Source organism: Stenella coeruleoalba, assembly GCF_951394435.1.
Source record: "Stenella coeruleoalba genome assembly, chromosome: 1".
Taxonomy (NCBI): domain Eukaryota; kingdom Metazoa; phylum Chordata; class Mammalia; order Artiodactyla; family Delphinidae; genus Stenella; species Stenella coeruleoalba.
In genome coordinates, this window is record NC_137169.1 from 178,702,312 (window position 1) to 178,723,337 (window position 21,026).

The following is a 21,026-nucleotide window of genomic DNA, read 5'->3' on the forward strand; positions in this document are numbered from 1 at the left end:
TTAAAGGGGACACCATTTTCCAAATCTACAAAATTTGTTACTATTGATTCCTATTTGTCTTTTGCATTATTCTTCATATTCTGTCAATCTACCTCAGAAAAGTCTTTTTAAGTCTCTACCCTCAGTCATTATCAACACTTTAATTTAGGCTTTTATCATGTCTCATTCTGGCACAATTTAATTGTATCTCTCCATCATTAGTCCACCCTCCATGCTAACATAAAATTATCTTCCTGCTTATCTCCTACTTTAAAATATCTGTTCAAACTTTAGCTTGGTACTCAGCATAGAATGCTTCAAACAATGACCCTCCACTGTCCTTTCCAGTCACATCTACTCATCTTCACATACTCTACACTTTTTACCTTGCGAACTTCTCACCATTCCCTAGATGTACTCCTGGCTTTCACACTGTTCCCTCTGTCTAGAATACCCCTAACTCCTTTACTTAACTTGGGAGACTTTTATTCATCCAAATCTATTTCAAATGACATCTTCTCAGGGACTATTATTTATCTGTTTACATATCTGCCTCTTCACTATGTTGTAAAGTAGTGTGGAGTATGGATAATGGGCTATATTCCTTTCTGTATCATCCTCAGCGGCTGGTGATGAAGAAAAAATGAAGGAAGTCAATAAAGAATGGAAGATCTGGATCCAGTTACATTAAGGTATCAGAGCCCAATATAAAAAGCCACAGGTTAATTTTGCTCCAAGGTAAATGCCAGAGATCCTAGTGTTTGGTGAAAGTCACAACATAAAGTTCCAACCAGTGAAATAAACTATTAATCACAATATTTAAAACCAAATTCTTTCTGATTTTTTTTCTTTTTGCTTTACTTTGCTTGTTAAGACTTTACTGGAAAACTATGAGCAACTGAAAACTAAGGAATTACTAATCTTTATAGGCTTAAGGAGCAAAAAATGACCCCGCTGCAAGTATATAAAAAAATATATTATTACTTGGATGACTAAGCAAGTTTTAGAATGGTTATTGAGAATTCTACTAGCTTTCAGCTTATGTCAAAAATTAGAATCTCTGATTTTGGAAACTGAGATTATCAACAAATTCTAACGCTGAAAGACAGGTCCAGATTACATACCTATGAAGTGATAAATTCTATTCAAGGTTAGAGGTAGCTCAGCACTCAAGATTATTGGGCATAGACTAGAAAAACTGCTATATGGTTGATGTCACCATTAACTACCATTTGGACCTAATATCTCAGTAAAGAATATCTTCTGATTATCTAAGGGTTTGATAATCAATGGCTCTCTACCTTAAATTTCTACAAAATGAGCATGAAAAAAGATACTGGCGGCCAGGAGAAGGTGGGATAACAGCTGAATAATTTTTTTTTTTTTGAAAACACACTAGGATATTTTAGATAAATAAATAAATAGCCAGGAGATTTTATTCCTTAGGATGCTGGCTCTCTATAAGTTTATCGATTTACTTACTGACTTGATGAATTTAAGTTAAACTATTTTGTTTTAGATAAGAAAATCAAACCAGTTATTTGTTAAGGAAAGTCTTTGCATATAAAGCACATATTTTTTTCATTTTATTATTCAGATTGCTCAGAAATTACATAACCACATGGAAAGAGTGAAATCTGATCATTTAAGCATGAGACAAAAAGGACAAGAAAATTCTACTTTCAAGAATAGATTCGTTGAAAATAAGAAAGAATGTATGTATATGTATAACTGAATCACTTTGCTGTATAGCAGTAATTAACACATTGTAAATCAATAAAAAAAATAAATAAAAATTTTAAAAAAGAATAGACTCATTGAAGCATTTGATACAAATTCATTGAGGGAAATAAACTAAAATATTCAAGCAAGTTCTTTTTATTGATTATACCTAATAATTAGCTGCATTTATATTAATTGGATTTACTTAAATATGAGGCAAAAATAAATGAAAATTTTTATTAATGTTGGAGGTTATTTTACTTAGCACATATTAATATACTGAAAATTTACGTGAACATAATTTAAAAACAGAAAGCACCAAAGTGAAACAAGAGGTAGAAAAACAATTATCAATAATAGGGAATGCAAAATATTAAATCACCTTTTTAAAAATATCACTGAATAATTAAGGCACCATGAATGAATTCACTAGAGATAATTTCCAAAGTATTATATATCATTCTAATATTCAGAAAAGGATTATACTTTATTCAAGGGGCTAAAAACTAATACATAGTTTTGACCACAAAATCACTCAAAATAAGATTTAAAAAATTACTGTGCAATCTCAAAGAGAAACATAGTTACAGATGACTTACAAAAAAAAAAAAAGGGCTAACATACCTCAGCAAAAAATACCTCAAACCAATTATCCACCATACATAGCTTATCCTAGACTTTCAATGTTAGTAAAATAATAGAAAAAGAATGATAAAAAAAATAGATCTCAGTAGATGACAATAAGGCATTTAATAACAACTCAGTATTCAACTTTAATTGATACTATAGAATATCAAATATAAAAGTTCTTCATGTGAGAAAAAGCATATTTATTTCTAGAGTCAAAATCATATTTTCTTCAATAATGCTAGTTATTAACTCTAAATATTTAAATAATAACAGGAGTTAACAGTGGTTGTTGTTAAACATTTAACACTGCGGCTCCTGAAACACCACCATCACCCCAACCACCACCCCTCTCTGATCTGTAACAGTTCTGGAGTATAAATAGTCCCACCATGTCTAATTTAAAGCTATCATTGCCATGTCACTATGGGAATTGGGAACAGATGCACAAAACTGGCTTCTGCTTGCTGCCTCCAACAAACCACTGAGTATTAACTTATTGAGCTCTTACTATCTGATGAGCACATGCTATGAACTTTACACATCCCCTTTCATTTGACCCTCACAACAACATACAAAGTAGATATTACTTCATCTTACAAATAAGGAAACTGAGGCTTAGGGAGATAAAGTAATTTGCCTAAGGTCACATTACTAACGAGTGGTAGAGGCAGAATTTAAGAATATCTTTAATCACTTTAATTATCATTCTTCATTCATGACCTATTATTATTAAGGAGTCATGCATGGCCTGATTTGTAAATTAATCAACTCATCCATTTATCTCCTTATTTGTACCGCAACATATATTGGTAAAACCATAATTCAACCCCTAATGAAAACAATACCAGTGACTTACATCAACCTATGCATTCCTTCCCTTCACGTCTGCTTAGTTCTCCCCAGCAAAGGTATATCCTAAAGTTGGTGTTAATTATTCTCTTTAAAGCCAGGTTTACATCCCAAATATCTGTAAAGAAAACCTCAGATTCTTGACAACTGCATTACGTTGCTTTTTAATAATCTTTCAATATAGATATTGTCCTTATTTTAAATATGAGGAAGGTAATTAAGGCTCAAAAAAGTCAAACAAACTCACCAAGAATTACTTAGCAAATAGATGACATAAAAAGAGTTTGAAAACAGGTTTTTATGTCTCCAAAGACCAATCTTTTCACTAAAATATTCTGCTTCAAAAATAAGGTGATTTTAAATATCAAATAATTAATCAGTAATAAACTAGAGCTCACCATAAAGATCAATGTACCTCCTTACCATCTTTAAAATTAACTGTAATATATGCAATAAAAACAGAGCCCAATCATAAGTATAATAATATTTGAAGGTTAATTTTTTTCTCTTATTAAAAATAATATGCAAAATTCCAATGGAAAAAATTAAAGAAGCCAAGAACAAATGGAAGTGTATACACACACACACACACACACACACACACGCACACACACACACACACGCACGTGGTGCTCTTGATTGGGAAGACTACATACTGTAAAAAATTGCAATAGTTCTTCTATTAATTAAACAGTTAGCAAACAGGAAGCTAAAGTAAAGTATTCCCAGAATTTAAGAACACATTTAGAAAATAACACTTAGACAAAACTGATTTATAAATATATAACTAAGATTGGAACATTTTTATTTATTAAGTCTACTGAAAAAAGATTCCAAGGTGTATCTTCATGAACATACAGCATTATTATTATTTTAAACCATTAATTGAGCTCTTACTATAAGTTAGGTAATGTGCTTGACACATACTATCTGATTTAATCCTTATAATAACTTCATGACATTTGTAATACTAGCTCTATTTTATCGTAAAGAAAATAGAGAATCAGATAGGTTATGCATAAATTTTAAACAGAAAATTTTTTTTTACTTTTATAATTGGAGAAAAGGCTATTTCATTTTGCAGGAAGAAAAACACCTTATTGCTTCTAGAAATAGAAAAATCTGTGAAATAAGAGAAATTCCAGGGAACATTTAAAAACAGACATAGAGACATTCAGAATATTTTAAATATAAACACTACCAAAAAAAGAAAATTACAAGCCAATATCTTTGATGAATATAGATGCAAAAATTCTCAACAAAATATTAGCAAACCAAATCCAATAACACATAAAAAAGACCATATACCACGATCAAGTTGAATTCATCCCAGGGTCACAAGGATGTTTCAACATACACAAATCAATCAGTGTGATACACCACATCAACAAAAGAAAAGACAAAAACCCCCCGATCATCTCAATAGATGCAGAAAAAGAATCTGATAAAATTCAACATCGATTCATGATTAAAAACTCTTACAAAAGTAAGTATAGAAGGAACATATCGCAACATACTAAAAGCTATTTATGACAAACCCACAACCAACATAATACTCAACAGTGAAAAGCTGAAAGCCTTCCTGGCAAAATCTGGAATAAGACAAGGATGCCTACTCTCACCACTTCTATTCAACACAGTACTGGAAGTCCTAGCCACAGCAATCAGATAAGAAAAAAGAAATACAAGGCATCCAAACTGGAAGGAAAGAGGTAAAATTGTCATTATATGCAGATGACATGATACTATATATAGAAAACCCTAAAGTCTCCACACAAAAACTACTACAACTGATAAATGAATTTGACAAGGTAGCAGGATACAAGATTAACACATAGAAATCTGCTGCATTTCTTTACACTAACAATGAAACATCAGAAAGGGAAAGTAAAAAAAGAATCCCTTTTAAAGTCACATCAAAAAAATAAAACATTTAGGAATAAACCTTACCAAGCAGTGAAAGACTTACATGTTGAGAACTACAAAACACTGCTAAAGGAAACTGAAGATGATTCAGAGAAATGGAAAGATGTCCCATGCTCTTGGATTCGAAGAATTAATTTTCTTAAAATTAATATTGTTAAAATGGCCATACAACCCAAAGCAATCTACAGACTTAATGTGATCCCTATCAAATTACCCATGACATTTTTCACAGAACTAGAACAAAAAAAATCCTAAAATTTATATGGGAGAATAAAAGACCCAGAATTACCAAAGCAATCCTGAGAAAAATGAACAAAACTGGAGGCACAACCCTCCCAGATTTCAGACAATACTACAGTAATCAAAACAGCGTGGTATTGGCACAAAAACAGACATATGAATTAAAGGAACAGAATAGAGAGCCTAGAAATAAACCCAGACACCTATGGGCAATTAATCTTTGACAAAAGAGGCAAGGATATATAACGGAGGAAAGAAAGTCAGTTCAGCAAGTGGTGTAATGTAAATGTAAATCAATGAAGTTAAAACACTCCCTCACACCATACACAAAAATAAACTCAAAATGGCTTAAAGACTTAAATATAAGACATGACACCATAAAACTCCTACTAGAGAACATAGGCAAAACATTTTCTGACATAAATCATAACAGTGTTTTCCTAGGTCAGTCTCCCAAGGCAATAGAAATAAAAGCAAAAATAAACAAATGGGATCTAATCAAATTTATAAGCTTTTGCACAGCAAAGGAAATCATAAACAAAATGAAAAGACAACCTATGGACTGGGAGAAAGTATTTGCAAACAATGCAACCAACAAGGACTTAATTTCCAAACTATACAAACAGCTCATACAACTCAATAACAAAAAACCAAGCAACCCAATCAAAGAATGGGTAAAAGACCTAAGTAGACATTTCTCCAAAGAAGATACACAGATGGTCAATAGGCAAATGAAAAGATGCTCAACATCATTATTAGAGAAATGCAAATCAAAACTACAATGAGGTATAACCTCACACTGCTCAGAATGGCCATCATTAAAAAGTCTACAAATAACAAATGCTGGAGAGGGTGTGGAGAAAAGGGAACCCTGCTACACTGTTGGTGGGAATGTAAATTGGTTCAGTCACTATGGAAAACAGTATTGAGTTTCCTTAAAAAACTAAAAATAGAGTTACCATATGACCCTGCAATCTCACTCCTGGGCATATGTCCAGAAAAGATGAAAACTCTATTTCAAAAAGATACATGCACCCCAATGTTCACAGCAGCACTATTTACAATAGCCAAGACATGGAAGCAATATATATATATAAAAGTGAATCACTTTGTTTTATACCAGAAACTAACATTGTAAATCAACTATACTTCAATTTAGGGACTTTCCTGGTGGCGCACTGATTAAGAATCCACCTGCCAATGCAGGGGACATGGGTTTGATCCCTGGTCCAGGAAGATCCCACATGCTGCGGAGCAACTAAGCCTGTGCACCACAACTACTGAGCCTGCACTCTAGAGCCCGCAAGCCACAACTACTGAAGCCCGCACGCTCTAGGGCCCGCGTGCCACAACTACTGAGCCTGCATGCTGCAACTACTGAAGCCTGTGTGCCTAGAGCCTGTGCTCCACAACAAGAGAAGCCACCGCAATGAGAAGCCCGTGCACCGCAATGAAGAGTAGTCCCCACTCACCGCAACTAGAGAAAGCCTGCACACAGCAACAAAGACCCAACGCAGCAAAAAAAACACCAAAAAACTATACTTCAGTTTTTTTTAATTTTTAATAAAAAAGAATATTTTAAACACATACTGAAATCATGTAGAAAGAAATAATTTGTTACAAAGGTTTTAAGTTACAAATAATTTGCTTATTATCTCTATACCTCACTTCATACAACTAAATCAATCCCAGATAGAATATAATTAAGCATTAGCAAAACAAATTTTTAAAATAATTAGCTATAAGGATATATTTGTACTAACTGTTAAGATAAATTTTCTAAATAGTCAAGAAATGAAGAAGGATCACAAACATGCTTTAAGGTTTGAATAAGTCTTTTAAACTGCACAAATTTTGTGTGAAAACAGAAATATCTGGGATAAATGTAAATGATTTTAAAAGCTACAATGTAGAGTAACTGAAAATAAATGAAATATTGCTACATATACTCAGATTCCACTTGATAGTCAAAAGAAACAAGAGGGTCTATGTGAAAAATACTCAAATATTATATTACAAATATAAACTATTTTACAGAAAAATATACCACTTCACTAATAAAATAAAAATACAATAGTAATATTATATACCTATTAAACTAATAATCATAAAAATGTTATTAACTAAGTACCTAATAAGAGCTAGATATCTTGTTTCAGTTACTATTTATAATAACCCTACAAGATGTTATCACCATTCCACACTTTACTGATGAGAAAATGGAGGCTCAGAAAGGTTATGTGAAACTTTCTCAGTCATATAAAACTAGACAACCGCATGGGCAAAAACCTGAACCTACTCATCCAACTCTAAAGATCTTTTCTTTTTCCTCATTCTATGCTATGAGTAAAACACAAATCACAGAACTATAATAAAGCAATGCTTAAGCCCAGATTTGGTAAAGTCATGGGGGGAAATTGTACTCATAAATTGTTATGGGCATTATTAATGTGTTATATCTTTCTAGTGGAAAATCTTATAATATATAATGAGCTACGAGATAGTCATATTCTGCAGTATAATCATTCCTAGTATACCCCCAAAGAAATAAGCCAAATCGGGGAAAGGGGGGTGGGGCACATATCCATAAGGAGAAACTGTAATGGAAAAAAACTATAAACAACTGAAGTGTCCAACAGAGCCTACTTCAACATTTCAATGTAATAGATTAGCAGAGTATCCCACATCCTCAACATTATTATTGGTCAATAGACGGGAATGTATATGAAATAGTCTTAAATGAAAAAAAGGAATACAACTTACACTGTTTATAACCATTTTAAAAATATACATATACAATGAGAAAAATAAGACAAATTTAAAGTGACATAGCCTATTTTTCTCTAAAGCTACTTAACTTCATAACAAATTATTTTAAGTTTGAGCATATATATGACTATGTCATATAACATTTTAAAATTTATGCTAGTATATTGCATTAATGACCTCATAATTGATGAGACCTTTGTTCCCTGATGTTATGGACTGAACTGTGTGACCCTGAAGTTCGTATGTTGAAGCCCTAGGCCCCAGTGTGACTGTGGGCCTTTAAGGAAGTCATTAAGGTTAAATGAGGTCATAAGGGTGGGGCCCTAATCTAATAGGACTGGTGTCCCTTTAAGAAGAGACAGAGACAATAGAGTTGCCTGTGCACAGAGTAAAGGCCAAGTGATAATACAAGAAGATAGCCCAGTCTACAAGCTGAGGAAGCCTCAGGAGAAAGCAGCCCAACCACACCTTGATCTTAGACTCCTAGCCTCCAGAACTGTGAGAAAATACATTTGTTTTTTTAAGCCACCTAGTCTGTGGTATTTTGTTATAGAAGCTCTTGCAGACTAATACACCCAGAATACATTTATTTAAAAACAGAAGAATTATACTGATATGTTGGATAATTTTAAATACAATAAAGTTACATGTAAATAGCATAAATTATTAAAGTTCATTGCCTACGTTTTTAAAAATATATTTATTAACTTCAAAGTTGCTTAACAATAGACATCATAAATATCATAAGTGACAAAACGTGGGACTGACAGCTGCAAGACAGCTTAAAAGCAACAGATGAGTGACAAACTGCTAGCTGGGTAGGGGTTATGCATACTGAAATGCAATGATTCTTAGGAGAAATGGCAGGAAAGGAACATATTTCTCTGCATTTTGCAAAGAGGTCTCTTTTAATTCATTACGATATAAAGCAAATAGACAGACAAGATCTGAGGTATTATATGTACATCTTATGAACTGAGTACTCTATTTTTTTTTCTAATTTAGGTACTGACTCCCTAGAATAAGTGAGGAAGTCACCAGTTACTTAATTAAATAATGTGCTGTGTTCCCAGTACCAAGAGCAGTGTCTGTTGATTTAATGTGTAAGGCCCTTTTGAATTAGATTTTTTATTAATAAGTTGATTAAATTTGAATGAGACTATTAAAAGAAAATTATCTTGAAGAAAAAAGTAAAGCCTTCTAATTCCTAAGTTAGGAGGTCTTTAAAAATGTAACACGGGGAGAGAGGATATTGTTATTACTATGACATTATAGATAAAGACAACATATTAACTGTAACCAGAAAGGAGAACTACATAAGGTATATTTAATTTCTTTTCCTACTTTTTTATTTAAGCTTTCAGTCCTATCTATACCTACTGACAGAGGAAGAAAAATAATTTAGGAATAAAATTGCTTCCCAGTAATCCTCCTTTTAAGTGTTATACACATGGGATATATATAGTTTACATCCCATGTATATTTATATTTTATAGTTTCTTCTGAGTTTCACACAGCTAATAAGTGACAGTTATGTAGACTATATGGTATTCTGTTGATTTTATATGTCATAATCTGTTTAGTTAATCCTCTTTTATTGGGTGTTTCAATTTATTTCCACTATTGCAAGCATGGAGACACCATTAGACATGGGCCCAAAGCAGTTGGAATTACTTTTAGCTATAAGAAGCACAAGTTTTATTTTTTATATTGTAGCAGGTGAAGGAATACATACTGTATAGCTGGAGGGTTAAACATAGTACAGTAGTGAAACCTCTGAGCTTTTACCTCTTCAATTGGTTAGTAATCCTGAGTATGGTATATTTCATTGCTTTAAGCATGAGATTAACTGTATTCAGCTACGACACAAAGAATTGTTACTTATATATACTCAGACATACACATGCTCAGAACAGATTCAGATTCACAGAATTTAAGACTAGCACATTACAATTTATTTACGTTTGGTAATTATAACAAATTCAATGATCAGGTATCCTCTTTCTCTTTCCTATTTTTTTAAAACTATATCCCTATAAGTTCACTTTCTTAATAGAAACAATATCAAATATATACTGAACACTGTAAATCAACTATACTTCAAAAAAATGGAAAAAAACATTTTGACTGAAAACACATTAAAAAAATAAAATATATATATATATATATATATATATATATATATATATATACTGAACAACCGCTATGTGCCAAACGCTATTTTAAATGTTTTAAATACATACTATATTATTTAATGCCCCTCATATGCTGCAATTCCTATCAAACAAGAAAAGTAACAAACACTAGTGGGTTTCAAATTTTAAAGTATATTGATTTTCTTAAAGACATCTATATTTTAATAATTTCACACCTTGCCATAATACTATAATAGCAACTCTAATAAGAACACGTTCTACTCACACAGCATTTGTGAATAAATGCTACATAAACTATAATTTACATAGTGTTTCCAAATTTCATTTATCACTTTGTAAGAAAGAAATTACTACCCCATAAAAGTGTAAACAGAAATTCAGAGATTAAATTTCAAAAATGAGAATTGGCATAGATGGAAGTAGAATTCAGGTCTCCTGGATCAATGTATTCTTTCCCCTGTGGGGAATGAGAAATGAAGAAAGGTTCACAACTGCAGAAAGTTAGAAAACCACTTACGTAGACGCTAGGCTGGGTAGAAGCTACCGCCCAAAGAGAAAAGGAAATCTCTACACAAGAACTAGCTCCAGTCTTTGTATTAAACAGTATATTTCTGCCTTAAGAGCTTGACTCTCCATTAGTGAAGCACTTAGGAGATATCATAGTTACTGCTAAATAAAAACTGCTGATCTGACTGGTAGGAACACTATGTACTGTTCTTTACTTCCTGGACCCGAAATCCCTTACAATAGCACCTTAAACTCTGTTTAAGCCTCCATTTGCATAATTATTATATGATTAGAATGTATAAGGTATTATGAAGTAATAAATATAGAATATTTTATATCACTTTAAGTAGACCATAAATGTGTAAGAAGCAGGGACACATTCTCAGAGCACCTCACACATAAGTGGGCTACCAATAGGTTGGCATAGTTGCTAAAAACTGAAAGTTAACTACGAAAGTCCAAAAATGTTTGTAAATACAAATACCAAAAAAACCTCAAAAACCTATAGATTTCTTTAGTCAAATGTATACATGTTAACCACTGAGAGGCACTGATTCTAAGAATTTCTTTTAAACTCTTTATTTCCTTTGATGCTCCTTTACTTAGATCATCCTATGATCACCTGGAAAGGAAATAGACATACTAGTATCCAAGGAAATGCAACAACCTAGCCTTTCAAAAATTTTAGCGGAATGTTAATAGAGGCACATCAAGAAAGACTTTATTCTTTTGGTAATTATCTATAAGTCAAGGGTGGGAAGAAAACATATTTACTTAATAGTATAATTAAAACTCATCGGGCAAAGGGAAATCTAAGGGAGGACAAGGTTTAGGAGAAATACTGAATTTCTGGCACAAATATATTTGAAAAATTACTCAATTTTTCACTTATATTATTTTTAAAGAAATTAAATTGTACTCCAATAAGAAAATTATTCAACAATTCCCACAGTTTTAGAAAGAGTTTAAACTTCTGCTGATGTGGTCAATCTCATAACAAAGATAAGGTAAAGTTTCAGTGTTAAGGTTTTCAAAAGTTTCAGTGTTAAGGTTTTCAAAAACAAAAAACAAACATAGGTCCTAACTCATAATTGGAATACTTCATCAGATAAGGTCAATCATTTCCAAGGCAATCAGATAAAAATTTAAGTTCTTTTTGTAGTTTAAAATGCTATCTCAATATAAAACTTTTTAAAATTTAAACAAGTCCTAAATGAGTTTTTTTAAATGTTGAAGACTCTTATCTGAAACGCATCAAACACGAATTTCTATTTTGTCATCTAAAGAAATATTCAAGATTTGCATCTTCTGCTTCCACATTCAAATTGTGTATTACTATGACATGAGCAAATCAAAAGCCCCACTTATTAAAAGCTATCAATACACTTCAGCTCTAAATAGTTCTCTCTAATAACATTTGTCAATTTTTATGAAGAGATAATAGTAGAAATTCTGCCTTTTAATTCTCAACTTTGTCAGGAGAAGATGATTTGATAATTTCTCCCTCTAAATTGCATTTAATGTACAAAAGTAGATCAACGGGATGAAAAAGGGTAAAAGACAAAACAAAACAAATAGTTTTACACAGGCCCCAAAATAGAGTTCAAGAGTATAATGTAATAAAAAATTTCTTCTAAATCCATTTTTTACTATTAATTACTATCATTCATTGAGTCTCTAAAACAGTGTTTATTACTTTCTAAAAACTGTACTAATTAAGTAAATTAGTTTATAATGAGCAAACAGAATGGTTTATTATAAAACACAAATATTAAAATTCCAACAGTCATTAAATCTGAGCCCTCCCACTTTCCCCTTATTCATTACAATATACCTTCTCTTACTGGCTCATTGGTTGATTCTCCTTTTAGACTCAGCATCCTGGAGAAGCCACTGGAAAGAGTAGAGAAAATGCCACGGATGAAATATCCCTGCTGCTCAGACTCCATTGACCCCACTGAAGTCGGCCACCGTCTAACAAATCTGATACTGCAGCGGTGCTCTGGCTCTGAAAGAGATCTGCTGAATGGAACCCGAAGTGACCGAGTGTTGACCAGGTTCTGCTTCTCCACTGATGTTCCAAGGACCTCATTAGCAGAGGAAGAAACATTATCCCCAACCATCTTTGGCAGGACCTCTTGTTGTGGTTCATCCAAGCCTCCTTTATTATTTTGCAATTGCTCCCTTTTGTCCCCTTTCCACCTAAAGCTGGGATGTGTTTGCCACTGATAAGCACCCAGTGGCTTTCCTAGATTGGAAACAGCCTGTTCATTTTTCTTCCTCTTGCTTTTCATTGGACCACACCATGGATAACTCTTTACGCTTGTTCCTATCTCTGAATGTGCATAATCAGGTTCTGACAAAGATCTTCGATAGCTCGGAGGACACGGTGATGTTTGTCTCCTAAAGATGCTCATCTTCCATGACTCCATTTTTTAACAACTTCTCGAAACTTTAAATTTCCACTGCTCTGCAGTCTTTGCAGTTGAACCACACTTGTCCGTGCAGTCCAAAACATTCAACTGCTTAAGCAGCTTTCTTTGTGCGGCTTTGAACCACAGCAGATGTTGCTGCTTAAGAGCTGGTGTCATGTTATTACCCCATTTTCCCAGATCTCCGAAATTTCAGCAAGCACCCAAAAACCTCCTGTCTGAAGCAAATTATCTTCATAATACAGCAAAAGAAGATCATCTCGCTTCCTGCAGTACGTTATATTTCTGCACTGAGTTTTCAGGAAATGGTGTTTTTAAAAAATGAGAAGTGAAATGAAAGCGATAAAAAAGCCACAAACACCTTTATGGACCAATAGCAGTTAAGTGTTCACTATGTGAATGACACTGGGTTAAAAACAGATTGTGAAAGTACTCAAGCTGACATCCACACTTTCCGGAAGAAGAAGAAAAAAATCTGCCTAAAAGCCTGCTCTCTAAGTGACAGCTCTTCAGAATAGTTTTTAAAGTTTGCATTTCAAGAAAATCCTTGTTATTTACACCACAACTTCTCTCAAAGTTAATACTGTTTTTAAACTAATAGGTAAAGTCATATACTGTTTTGTGCAAGTAGGCATTTGCAAAGATGAGGAAAAATGGACAAAAGAATGTCAAAATATAAAGCTATTTTTAATGTAAACATACTAGGGAGAATTTTAAAAGCACAAATGGATTTAAAAAAAGGGATAGAGGATATTTGCTATGAACTATAGCAAAGGAAAAGGAAAGTCTTGAGGCAACATCTTGTGGAAACTGGAACACAGGAAAGTACATACTTAAATGATTTCTAGAAGGGAAAAGTTTGCTTTGAAAATGTAATTGGGATAAGTTGTCTGGAAAAATATTCCCTATCTACTTAACCAAATAAATTCCTTTATTCCTCTTTGTGCTATTTACAAGTTAAAAAAAAAAGAGCTGACTACCTAAAATTTTGTTAAAGCAAGTACCTTATATTGAACCAAGATAATGAATGCCAAGTTTTTGGCTGGTTAATTTTTTTTCAACTGTCTGCTCATAAACTCCTGAAAATAGGGGTTTCGAATGGAAAGCCTGACAGACTTTAGACCACCAATAAAAGAGATATAACACGGCAATCAAATCACTTCGCAAGTTGTATAAAAAAATGATGATTTCATGTGGAAAACTAAAAAACCATCCATTTATTTGTAGAATATATACAATGAAAAACAGTTCTTACACTACGTCTCTTTCTTACTACTGCCAAATAGTAAAGTTGGTAACATACCTATTCTTTGAAACATATTAAAATGTTCTCGTTATTTCCATTATCATAAAGCAATAATCTCATCTTCATTTGTTTATATAGTCTATAAATTTACACATTTCTATATTAAAGAAGTTTTGAAGAACTTGGCTTTCCCAAAAGCATAATATATCAAACTAGAGTGTATTACAATTGTAAAATTTTCCCTTGTTTTAAAAAAATACTTAGAAATGTCAATCCGCATAAAGAGAAAAACAATAAACATTAAATTCTAATCTCTATTTGTGGCACATCACACAATCCACAAAAACTAATCTGTGATGGAAAATAAACCTAAATGTAAAATATAAAATGATAAAGCTTGTAAAAGAAATCACAAGAGAATATTTTTGTGAACTGAAGGTAAGCAAAGATTTCTTAGAGTACAAAACGTAATAACAATGATAGGAAAACATTAATAAATATGAATTCATAAAAATCAAAACCTTAATATGTCTAATAAGACATATTAAGAAATCAACAAGCAACCTACAAAATGGGAGAAAATATACACAATACAAACATCTCACAATTTGTACCACAAGATATAAAGAACTCCTACAACTTATTAATAAAATGAAAACCCAATTTTTAAAAGTAGGCAGACAGAGCTGAACAAATCCTTCATAAAGAAAGCTATATGAATGGTCAATAAGCATATGGAAAACGTACTCAACCTCATTAGGATTTAGAGAAATGCAAATTAAAGCCATAATGAGATATCACTCACATTCACCAAAATGGCTAACACTTAAAGGGCTAATAACACCAGACGTTGGTGAGGATGTGGAGCAACCAGAAATCTCATAATTAGTAATAAAATTAGTATGAAATGATACAATTGCTATGGAACAAACGTGACAAAATTTTTTTACAAAGATAAACACACATCTACCCAATGCACATCAGTTCCACTCACAGGCACTTAAGAAAAATGAAAATACACAAACTTGTACTTCAATCTTCACAGCAGCTTTATTTATGATACCCATAAACTGAAAACCACCCAAATATCCATCACAGTAGAATGGATAAACAAATTGTGATGTTTTCATACAATGGTATACAACTCAGCTATAAAAAGAATAAACTACTAATAACAAAACAATGTGAATGAATACCACAGATATTATGCCAACAAAAGAAACTAGACACAAAAGAGCACATACCATATGATTCCATTTCGACAGAGTTTTAAAACAGGCTAAACTAATCTACAATGGGGGAAAAAATCAGGAATGCAGTTGTCAGGGGTAGAGGCATTACTAACAAGAAAAGGACACCAGGAAGCTTTCTGGGGTGATGGAAACTTTCTAAGTCTTGATGTACATGTGAGTATGGGTGTGTTTATTTGTCAAATTCATCCAACTGTTCCCTTAAGATTTATGCATTTTTCCTTAATTAAATTTTACCTTAAAAAACTGTAAATACTGTACTCTAGTTAGTAAGTTTACTTATCCAGTGTAATGGGTTAGCAATTTTGAAAGCACTTTCTGTGTATTTTAGGCTTGAGGAAAGGAGTAAATACATTGAAGAGGATGAATGAATGGATGAATGAATACATACATACAGACAGACAGACGTACCAATACTGGAACAAACCAATATTATGCAACTCCTGATATGATGAACTGTGAAAGAATAGCTTGTGATTTTTTCCTGCCAAAAAAAAAAAAAAATTGCATAACCTAAATTTAATCACAAGTAGCATCAGATAACCTTGAATTAAAGAAGATCTACAAAATAACTGTATCCTTTGCTTCAAAAATGTCAAGGTCAAGAAAATCAGAGAAAGGCAATAGAACTGTTGTAAATCAAAGGAGACTAAGGAGAAACAATTAAAAATAATGCATAATTTTGGATTTGATCCTAAAGTGGGGGGGGAGAAGCTATAAAGAACATTACTGGGACAATTGACAATATTTTAATATGGAGTATGGATTAGATAATAGAACCATACCAACATTAAGCTTCCTGATTTTGATTATGAAAGAAAATGTTCTAATTCTTAGGAAATTCACACTGAAGTATTTAGGGATCTAGAGTCATGATGTTTCCAATTTACTCTCAAATGACTCAAGGAAAAAACTATGCATGTAAAGGTAGATAAAATATGACCAAAGAAATGGGGCAAACTGTACACAATTATTGAATCTAGGTAAACGGTATATGGGAGTTTCTTGTACGCCTGCAAATTTTCTATAGGTTTGAAATTTCATCAAAATAAGACATTACACAAGCAAAATTTTTTTAAATTTCAAACTACTTCCTTTGGGTCTGTAAGATATTTTTATTATTAATAATGTAATATTATTAATATTACATGTAATATTATTAATACTATTTCAGAGTATCTTTTGAGTAATACATATAACAAAGTATCTAGTTTCACAGGTTTCATGAGAGGGAACTTAATCAAGATCACCCTATTAAAATACCTCAGTGAAAAATTAAATTAAAACTACAATTTTGAGAAAAGTTGCACCACAGGAGTAGAACTTGAGCCCCATAACCAACATTGTAAAATTCAGAGACTCAATGTTAAATGAGAAAATACTTTTACACACTAAATAGGTAACATAAAAATAACTGCCATAGTTTCTAAGGAACTACTACAATTCTTCTAACCATAAACTTCCCTATTTAAGGAATATGGAAATGGAAAATAATAAACAGCACAGAAAAACATTCAAGCAAAATCAGAAAGCAAAAGAACTATAGATTGAAGAAGTGACAGTCTCTAAGTAGGAATAATCAAAGAAATGAAGAGATTCACCTCTCTCACAGTTGGCTAAAGGTGGATTTGGCAAATGCTTCAAATTATCTTCTATCATTATGAAAGCCTAACATCATTTATGTTAGTTATTTCTCCAAGTTTTATCTTTCATCTGAATATAAGACAACTTGACACTTCATTTTCTGAATTTTATTAAATATATATAATGAATTCATAATTTTTAAGAAAATATTCACAGGTTTTATAATTTTTAAAATTAGAAACAATGACACTAGTGCCACTGAGCTACCACATTCATTATGAATCCTAATATAAAAATTGGCTGCTGATTGAAGTGTCATAACAAGAACATTACTGCCATCTCAAGTATCAACTAATTATTATTAATTTTCTTAATAGAAATCTGTAATATTTAAAGCACAGCTTTAAGAACCACTCTGTTGCTAAGTCAAAAGAAACATCTGAATTCTCTAAATAAATATACAAGTACTTATATTCACATAGAGCCATATTTTAAATTGTTATTGAGTACCTGCCATGTATCAGGCACTGTATTAAGACTAGAGGGGCTTCCCTCGTGGCGCAGTGGTTGAGAATTCGCTGCCAATGCAGGGGACACGGGTTCGATCCCTGGTCGGGGAAGATCCCACATGTCGCGAAGCAACTAAGCCTGTGCACCACAACTACTAAGCCTGCGCTCTAGAGCCCGTGAGCCGCAACTCCTGAAGCCCACGCGCCTAGAGCCTGTGTTCTGCAACGAGAAGCCACCACACTGAGAAGCCAGTGCACCGCAATGAAGAGTAGTCCCCATTTGCCACAACTAGAGAAAGCATGCGTGCAGCAACGAAGATCCAACGCAGCCAAAAATAAATAAATTTATTAAAAAAAAAATACTAGAAGAACAAAAAAGAATAGAACACTGTCCCTGCCCTCTTGGAACTGCCAGTTGACTAGGAAAGACTGACATTAGGAAGGGGGGTCTACAGAATGTTAGGGAAGTGATTTGTAAGGGAATTTTGAACCATGTCTAAGGCATAAGGCATGGAAACAATTTCTTTTGAGATTCTCTTAATCTTGAGATTCTATTGTTATACTCAATTCTGCTATAATGTGACATGCATTTCTAAAAATCATCACACTATACAAAATTGCATAATAAAACTTCAAGACTTATGAGGAAGTGGGGTTGGGAAGCAACGTTCAGAAAAAATGACACATAAAAAAAGATAAGAAGCTAATAAAAACTGTAGACCATTTTACACAGGTTAGTTAAGAAACACCTAAATGCCAAAATAAATATAGCACGCTACTTTGAAAAAACCCTGAAGTTTGCAGTGGGCATCAGAAGGGTTGTAGCTTTTGTGTTTTTGTGAAGTGATGGAAGGAGGGTTATCTGAAACCTGAAGGACAGCTATAACACTTAAGTGGATGGATGTGGCTCATAACAAGTATGGGGAACTGAGGCAGCCAGTAGTTGGTCGAGATGTATGCCTTTCAGTATTTGCTACAACACGATGCTTTACTTGGATACAGTTTTCTGTATTCAGCTAACGTTTCTCAAACAAATGGCACATAAGCAAACACAAAATTCATGTAATGCTCAAATTGTTCCCTACTATCAATCATATGGTACAAATCCTCATTTTCAAAATAAGCGTGATATAAAATAAAATTTAATTTAAAGAATTTTTTAAAAACATGTAATAAAACATGTAATAAAAATAATAATAAAAAAATAATTTTATTTTTAAAACACCAAAAACAAAAACAAAACCAAGCATGATAGTAGAACTGACTATATTTTCTCTTTTCCATATAACTGGTATGGTAAAAAAACAGGTAAAAATCAACAGGAGACCTTACCATTGAAAGGCACAATAAAAGCAGAGGGGAAATAGCTCTTATCCTTAGTAAATTCCACTCTTTAGTTTAAACTTTTCATTTTTTTCTTTTCTTCCTCCTCTCTATATCAGAACAATAAGAACCAAAGGATCAAACTCATGATGTGGGCATAGAGGACCAAGCATAAAAAGGTAATGTAACAGATCTGCTTCTAAATTGGTGCTTCTCACGTTGTAACATGTAGATGAATCACCACAAAATTGAATTAAAATGTAGATTTTGCTTTAGTACATGTGGGAGAGGGCCTGAGATTCTACATTTCTACCCAGTTCCTAGGTGATACCTATGCTGATTCATGGGCCAAATTGTGAATAAAAAACTACAGACAGATTTTTAAATAAAAGGACTAATGGAATTCTCAAGGCTCCCATAAGATTCAGTCAAGTTCACCAAAATAAAAAAATTGTATTGGGATTGAGGGTAAAGTGAGAACATTTGCCTGAAATATTCTGTGAGAGCATATACATCACATAGAGACTTAGCTCATGGTAGTGTACTGAGAATCAAATATACAGTAATCCAAACCTCTTCCTTGGAGACAGCAAAGACTATCTACAACATATAAATAAAGCACAATTAAAAACTGAACAATCTTCTGCACTTTATGAACTGCAGCATTTTTTTAATGGAAGGAAGCAAGGGAGGAAGATGTAAATGACCATCTATAGGAGAGTGACAAATAAATCACAGTACAGAACTATGTAAAAACAAACACATATATTAGGGTAAGCTACAAAGACACACATTTTTAAAGAGTGATGCCTGTGAGGAGTACAACTGAGAAATCACCTTAGATCCTTAAAGTTTTATTTTTTAATTGTTAAGTATATACTATAGTCATAATAGTAAGAAAAAACTTAAACAGAAATTTATGTGGTAAGAGGTCTAAGAGATAAGGTAGAAAAGCAATATATACTATAAAAAAGTAGATCATGATCCCACTTTTACTGAAGATTATCATTAATACATCAGTACGTACATGGTGGAATATGCACGGAGAGAAAAATCTGTTGCTATTTTTTTTAAATATTTTCTTTTTTAACAATAATAAAATCTGTTGTTATTTTTGTTACTACAGGAGATTTTTTTTTATATTATTAATTTCTGTAATATATGAAATTTTACAACAAGTGGGTATTTTTATTCCTTTTGAATGCAGAAAATTTAAATTATTATTATTATTTTGGCCACACCACACAGCATGTGGGATCTTAGTTCCCTGACCAGGGATCGAACCCACGCCCCCTGCATTGGAAGCATGGAGTCTTAACACTGGACCACCAGGGAAGTCCCTAAATAAATATATTTTTAAATCTACCCAGAGTGAAAAAGGAAGCCTTAATGTTAACCCACAGAATCAGAATTAGAGAATAGAAAACTAAACAAGTCATCACAGATTAACTTAACCAACTCTTTCATATAAGCAAACAAGACCAGAGAAAAGAACTTGTCCATGACTACTTAGTTAACAGCAAAAAACAAAACAAACAAACAAAAGGAAGAACACAGGTGTATCCTAATTCCCAGTTCAGGATTCCAAAACCTCTTTAAATTAGCATTTTCCAAATTACGATCCACAGAACGTAGCTGAGAAATTTAGGCTTACAGAGCATAATTGTGACATTAAGGCCAGACATTATAGTGTTATTTCGTTTAAATGCTAAAATTCTTTCTTTTTTAAAGGTTAAAATAGGATATCAGTTTCTCATTAAAATGGCTTTTTAAAATTTATTTCAACTAAGGGAAGCAAGTGGAGATGAAAAGGCAAAACTTGAGCTTTCTCAGTTTACAAATACTAGTCTGCCACCACTTCCTTTCTTAAGACACACCTTTTCTATAATGAAATTCTATACTAT

The 21,026-nt window shown here is 32.6% G+C and overlaps 1 protein-coding gene across 4 annotated transcripts in view; it reads right to left on the reverse strand.

Annotated features, from left to right (window-relative positions):
* The window catches only part of RASAL2 (RAS protein activator like 2), a 387,706-nt gene that overhangs the window by 245,765 nt on the left and 120,915 nt on the right, over window positions 1-21,026 (reverse strand). Inside the window, exon 1 of one of the 4 annotated variants that reach the window (XM_079903332.1) lies at window positions 12,613-13,461. The exons of the other annotated variants lie outside the window; for them this stretch is intronic. Coding sequence (XP_079759458.1) covers window positions 12,613-13,210 — 598 coding nt within the window. The 5' untranslated portion in view covers window positions 13,211-13,461. Of the gene's footprint in view, window positions 1-12,612; window positions 13,462-21,026 lie in introns of those variants that run through there. 4 annotated transcript variants of the gene reach the window in all.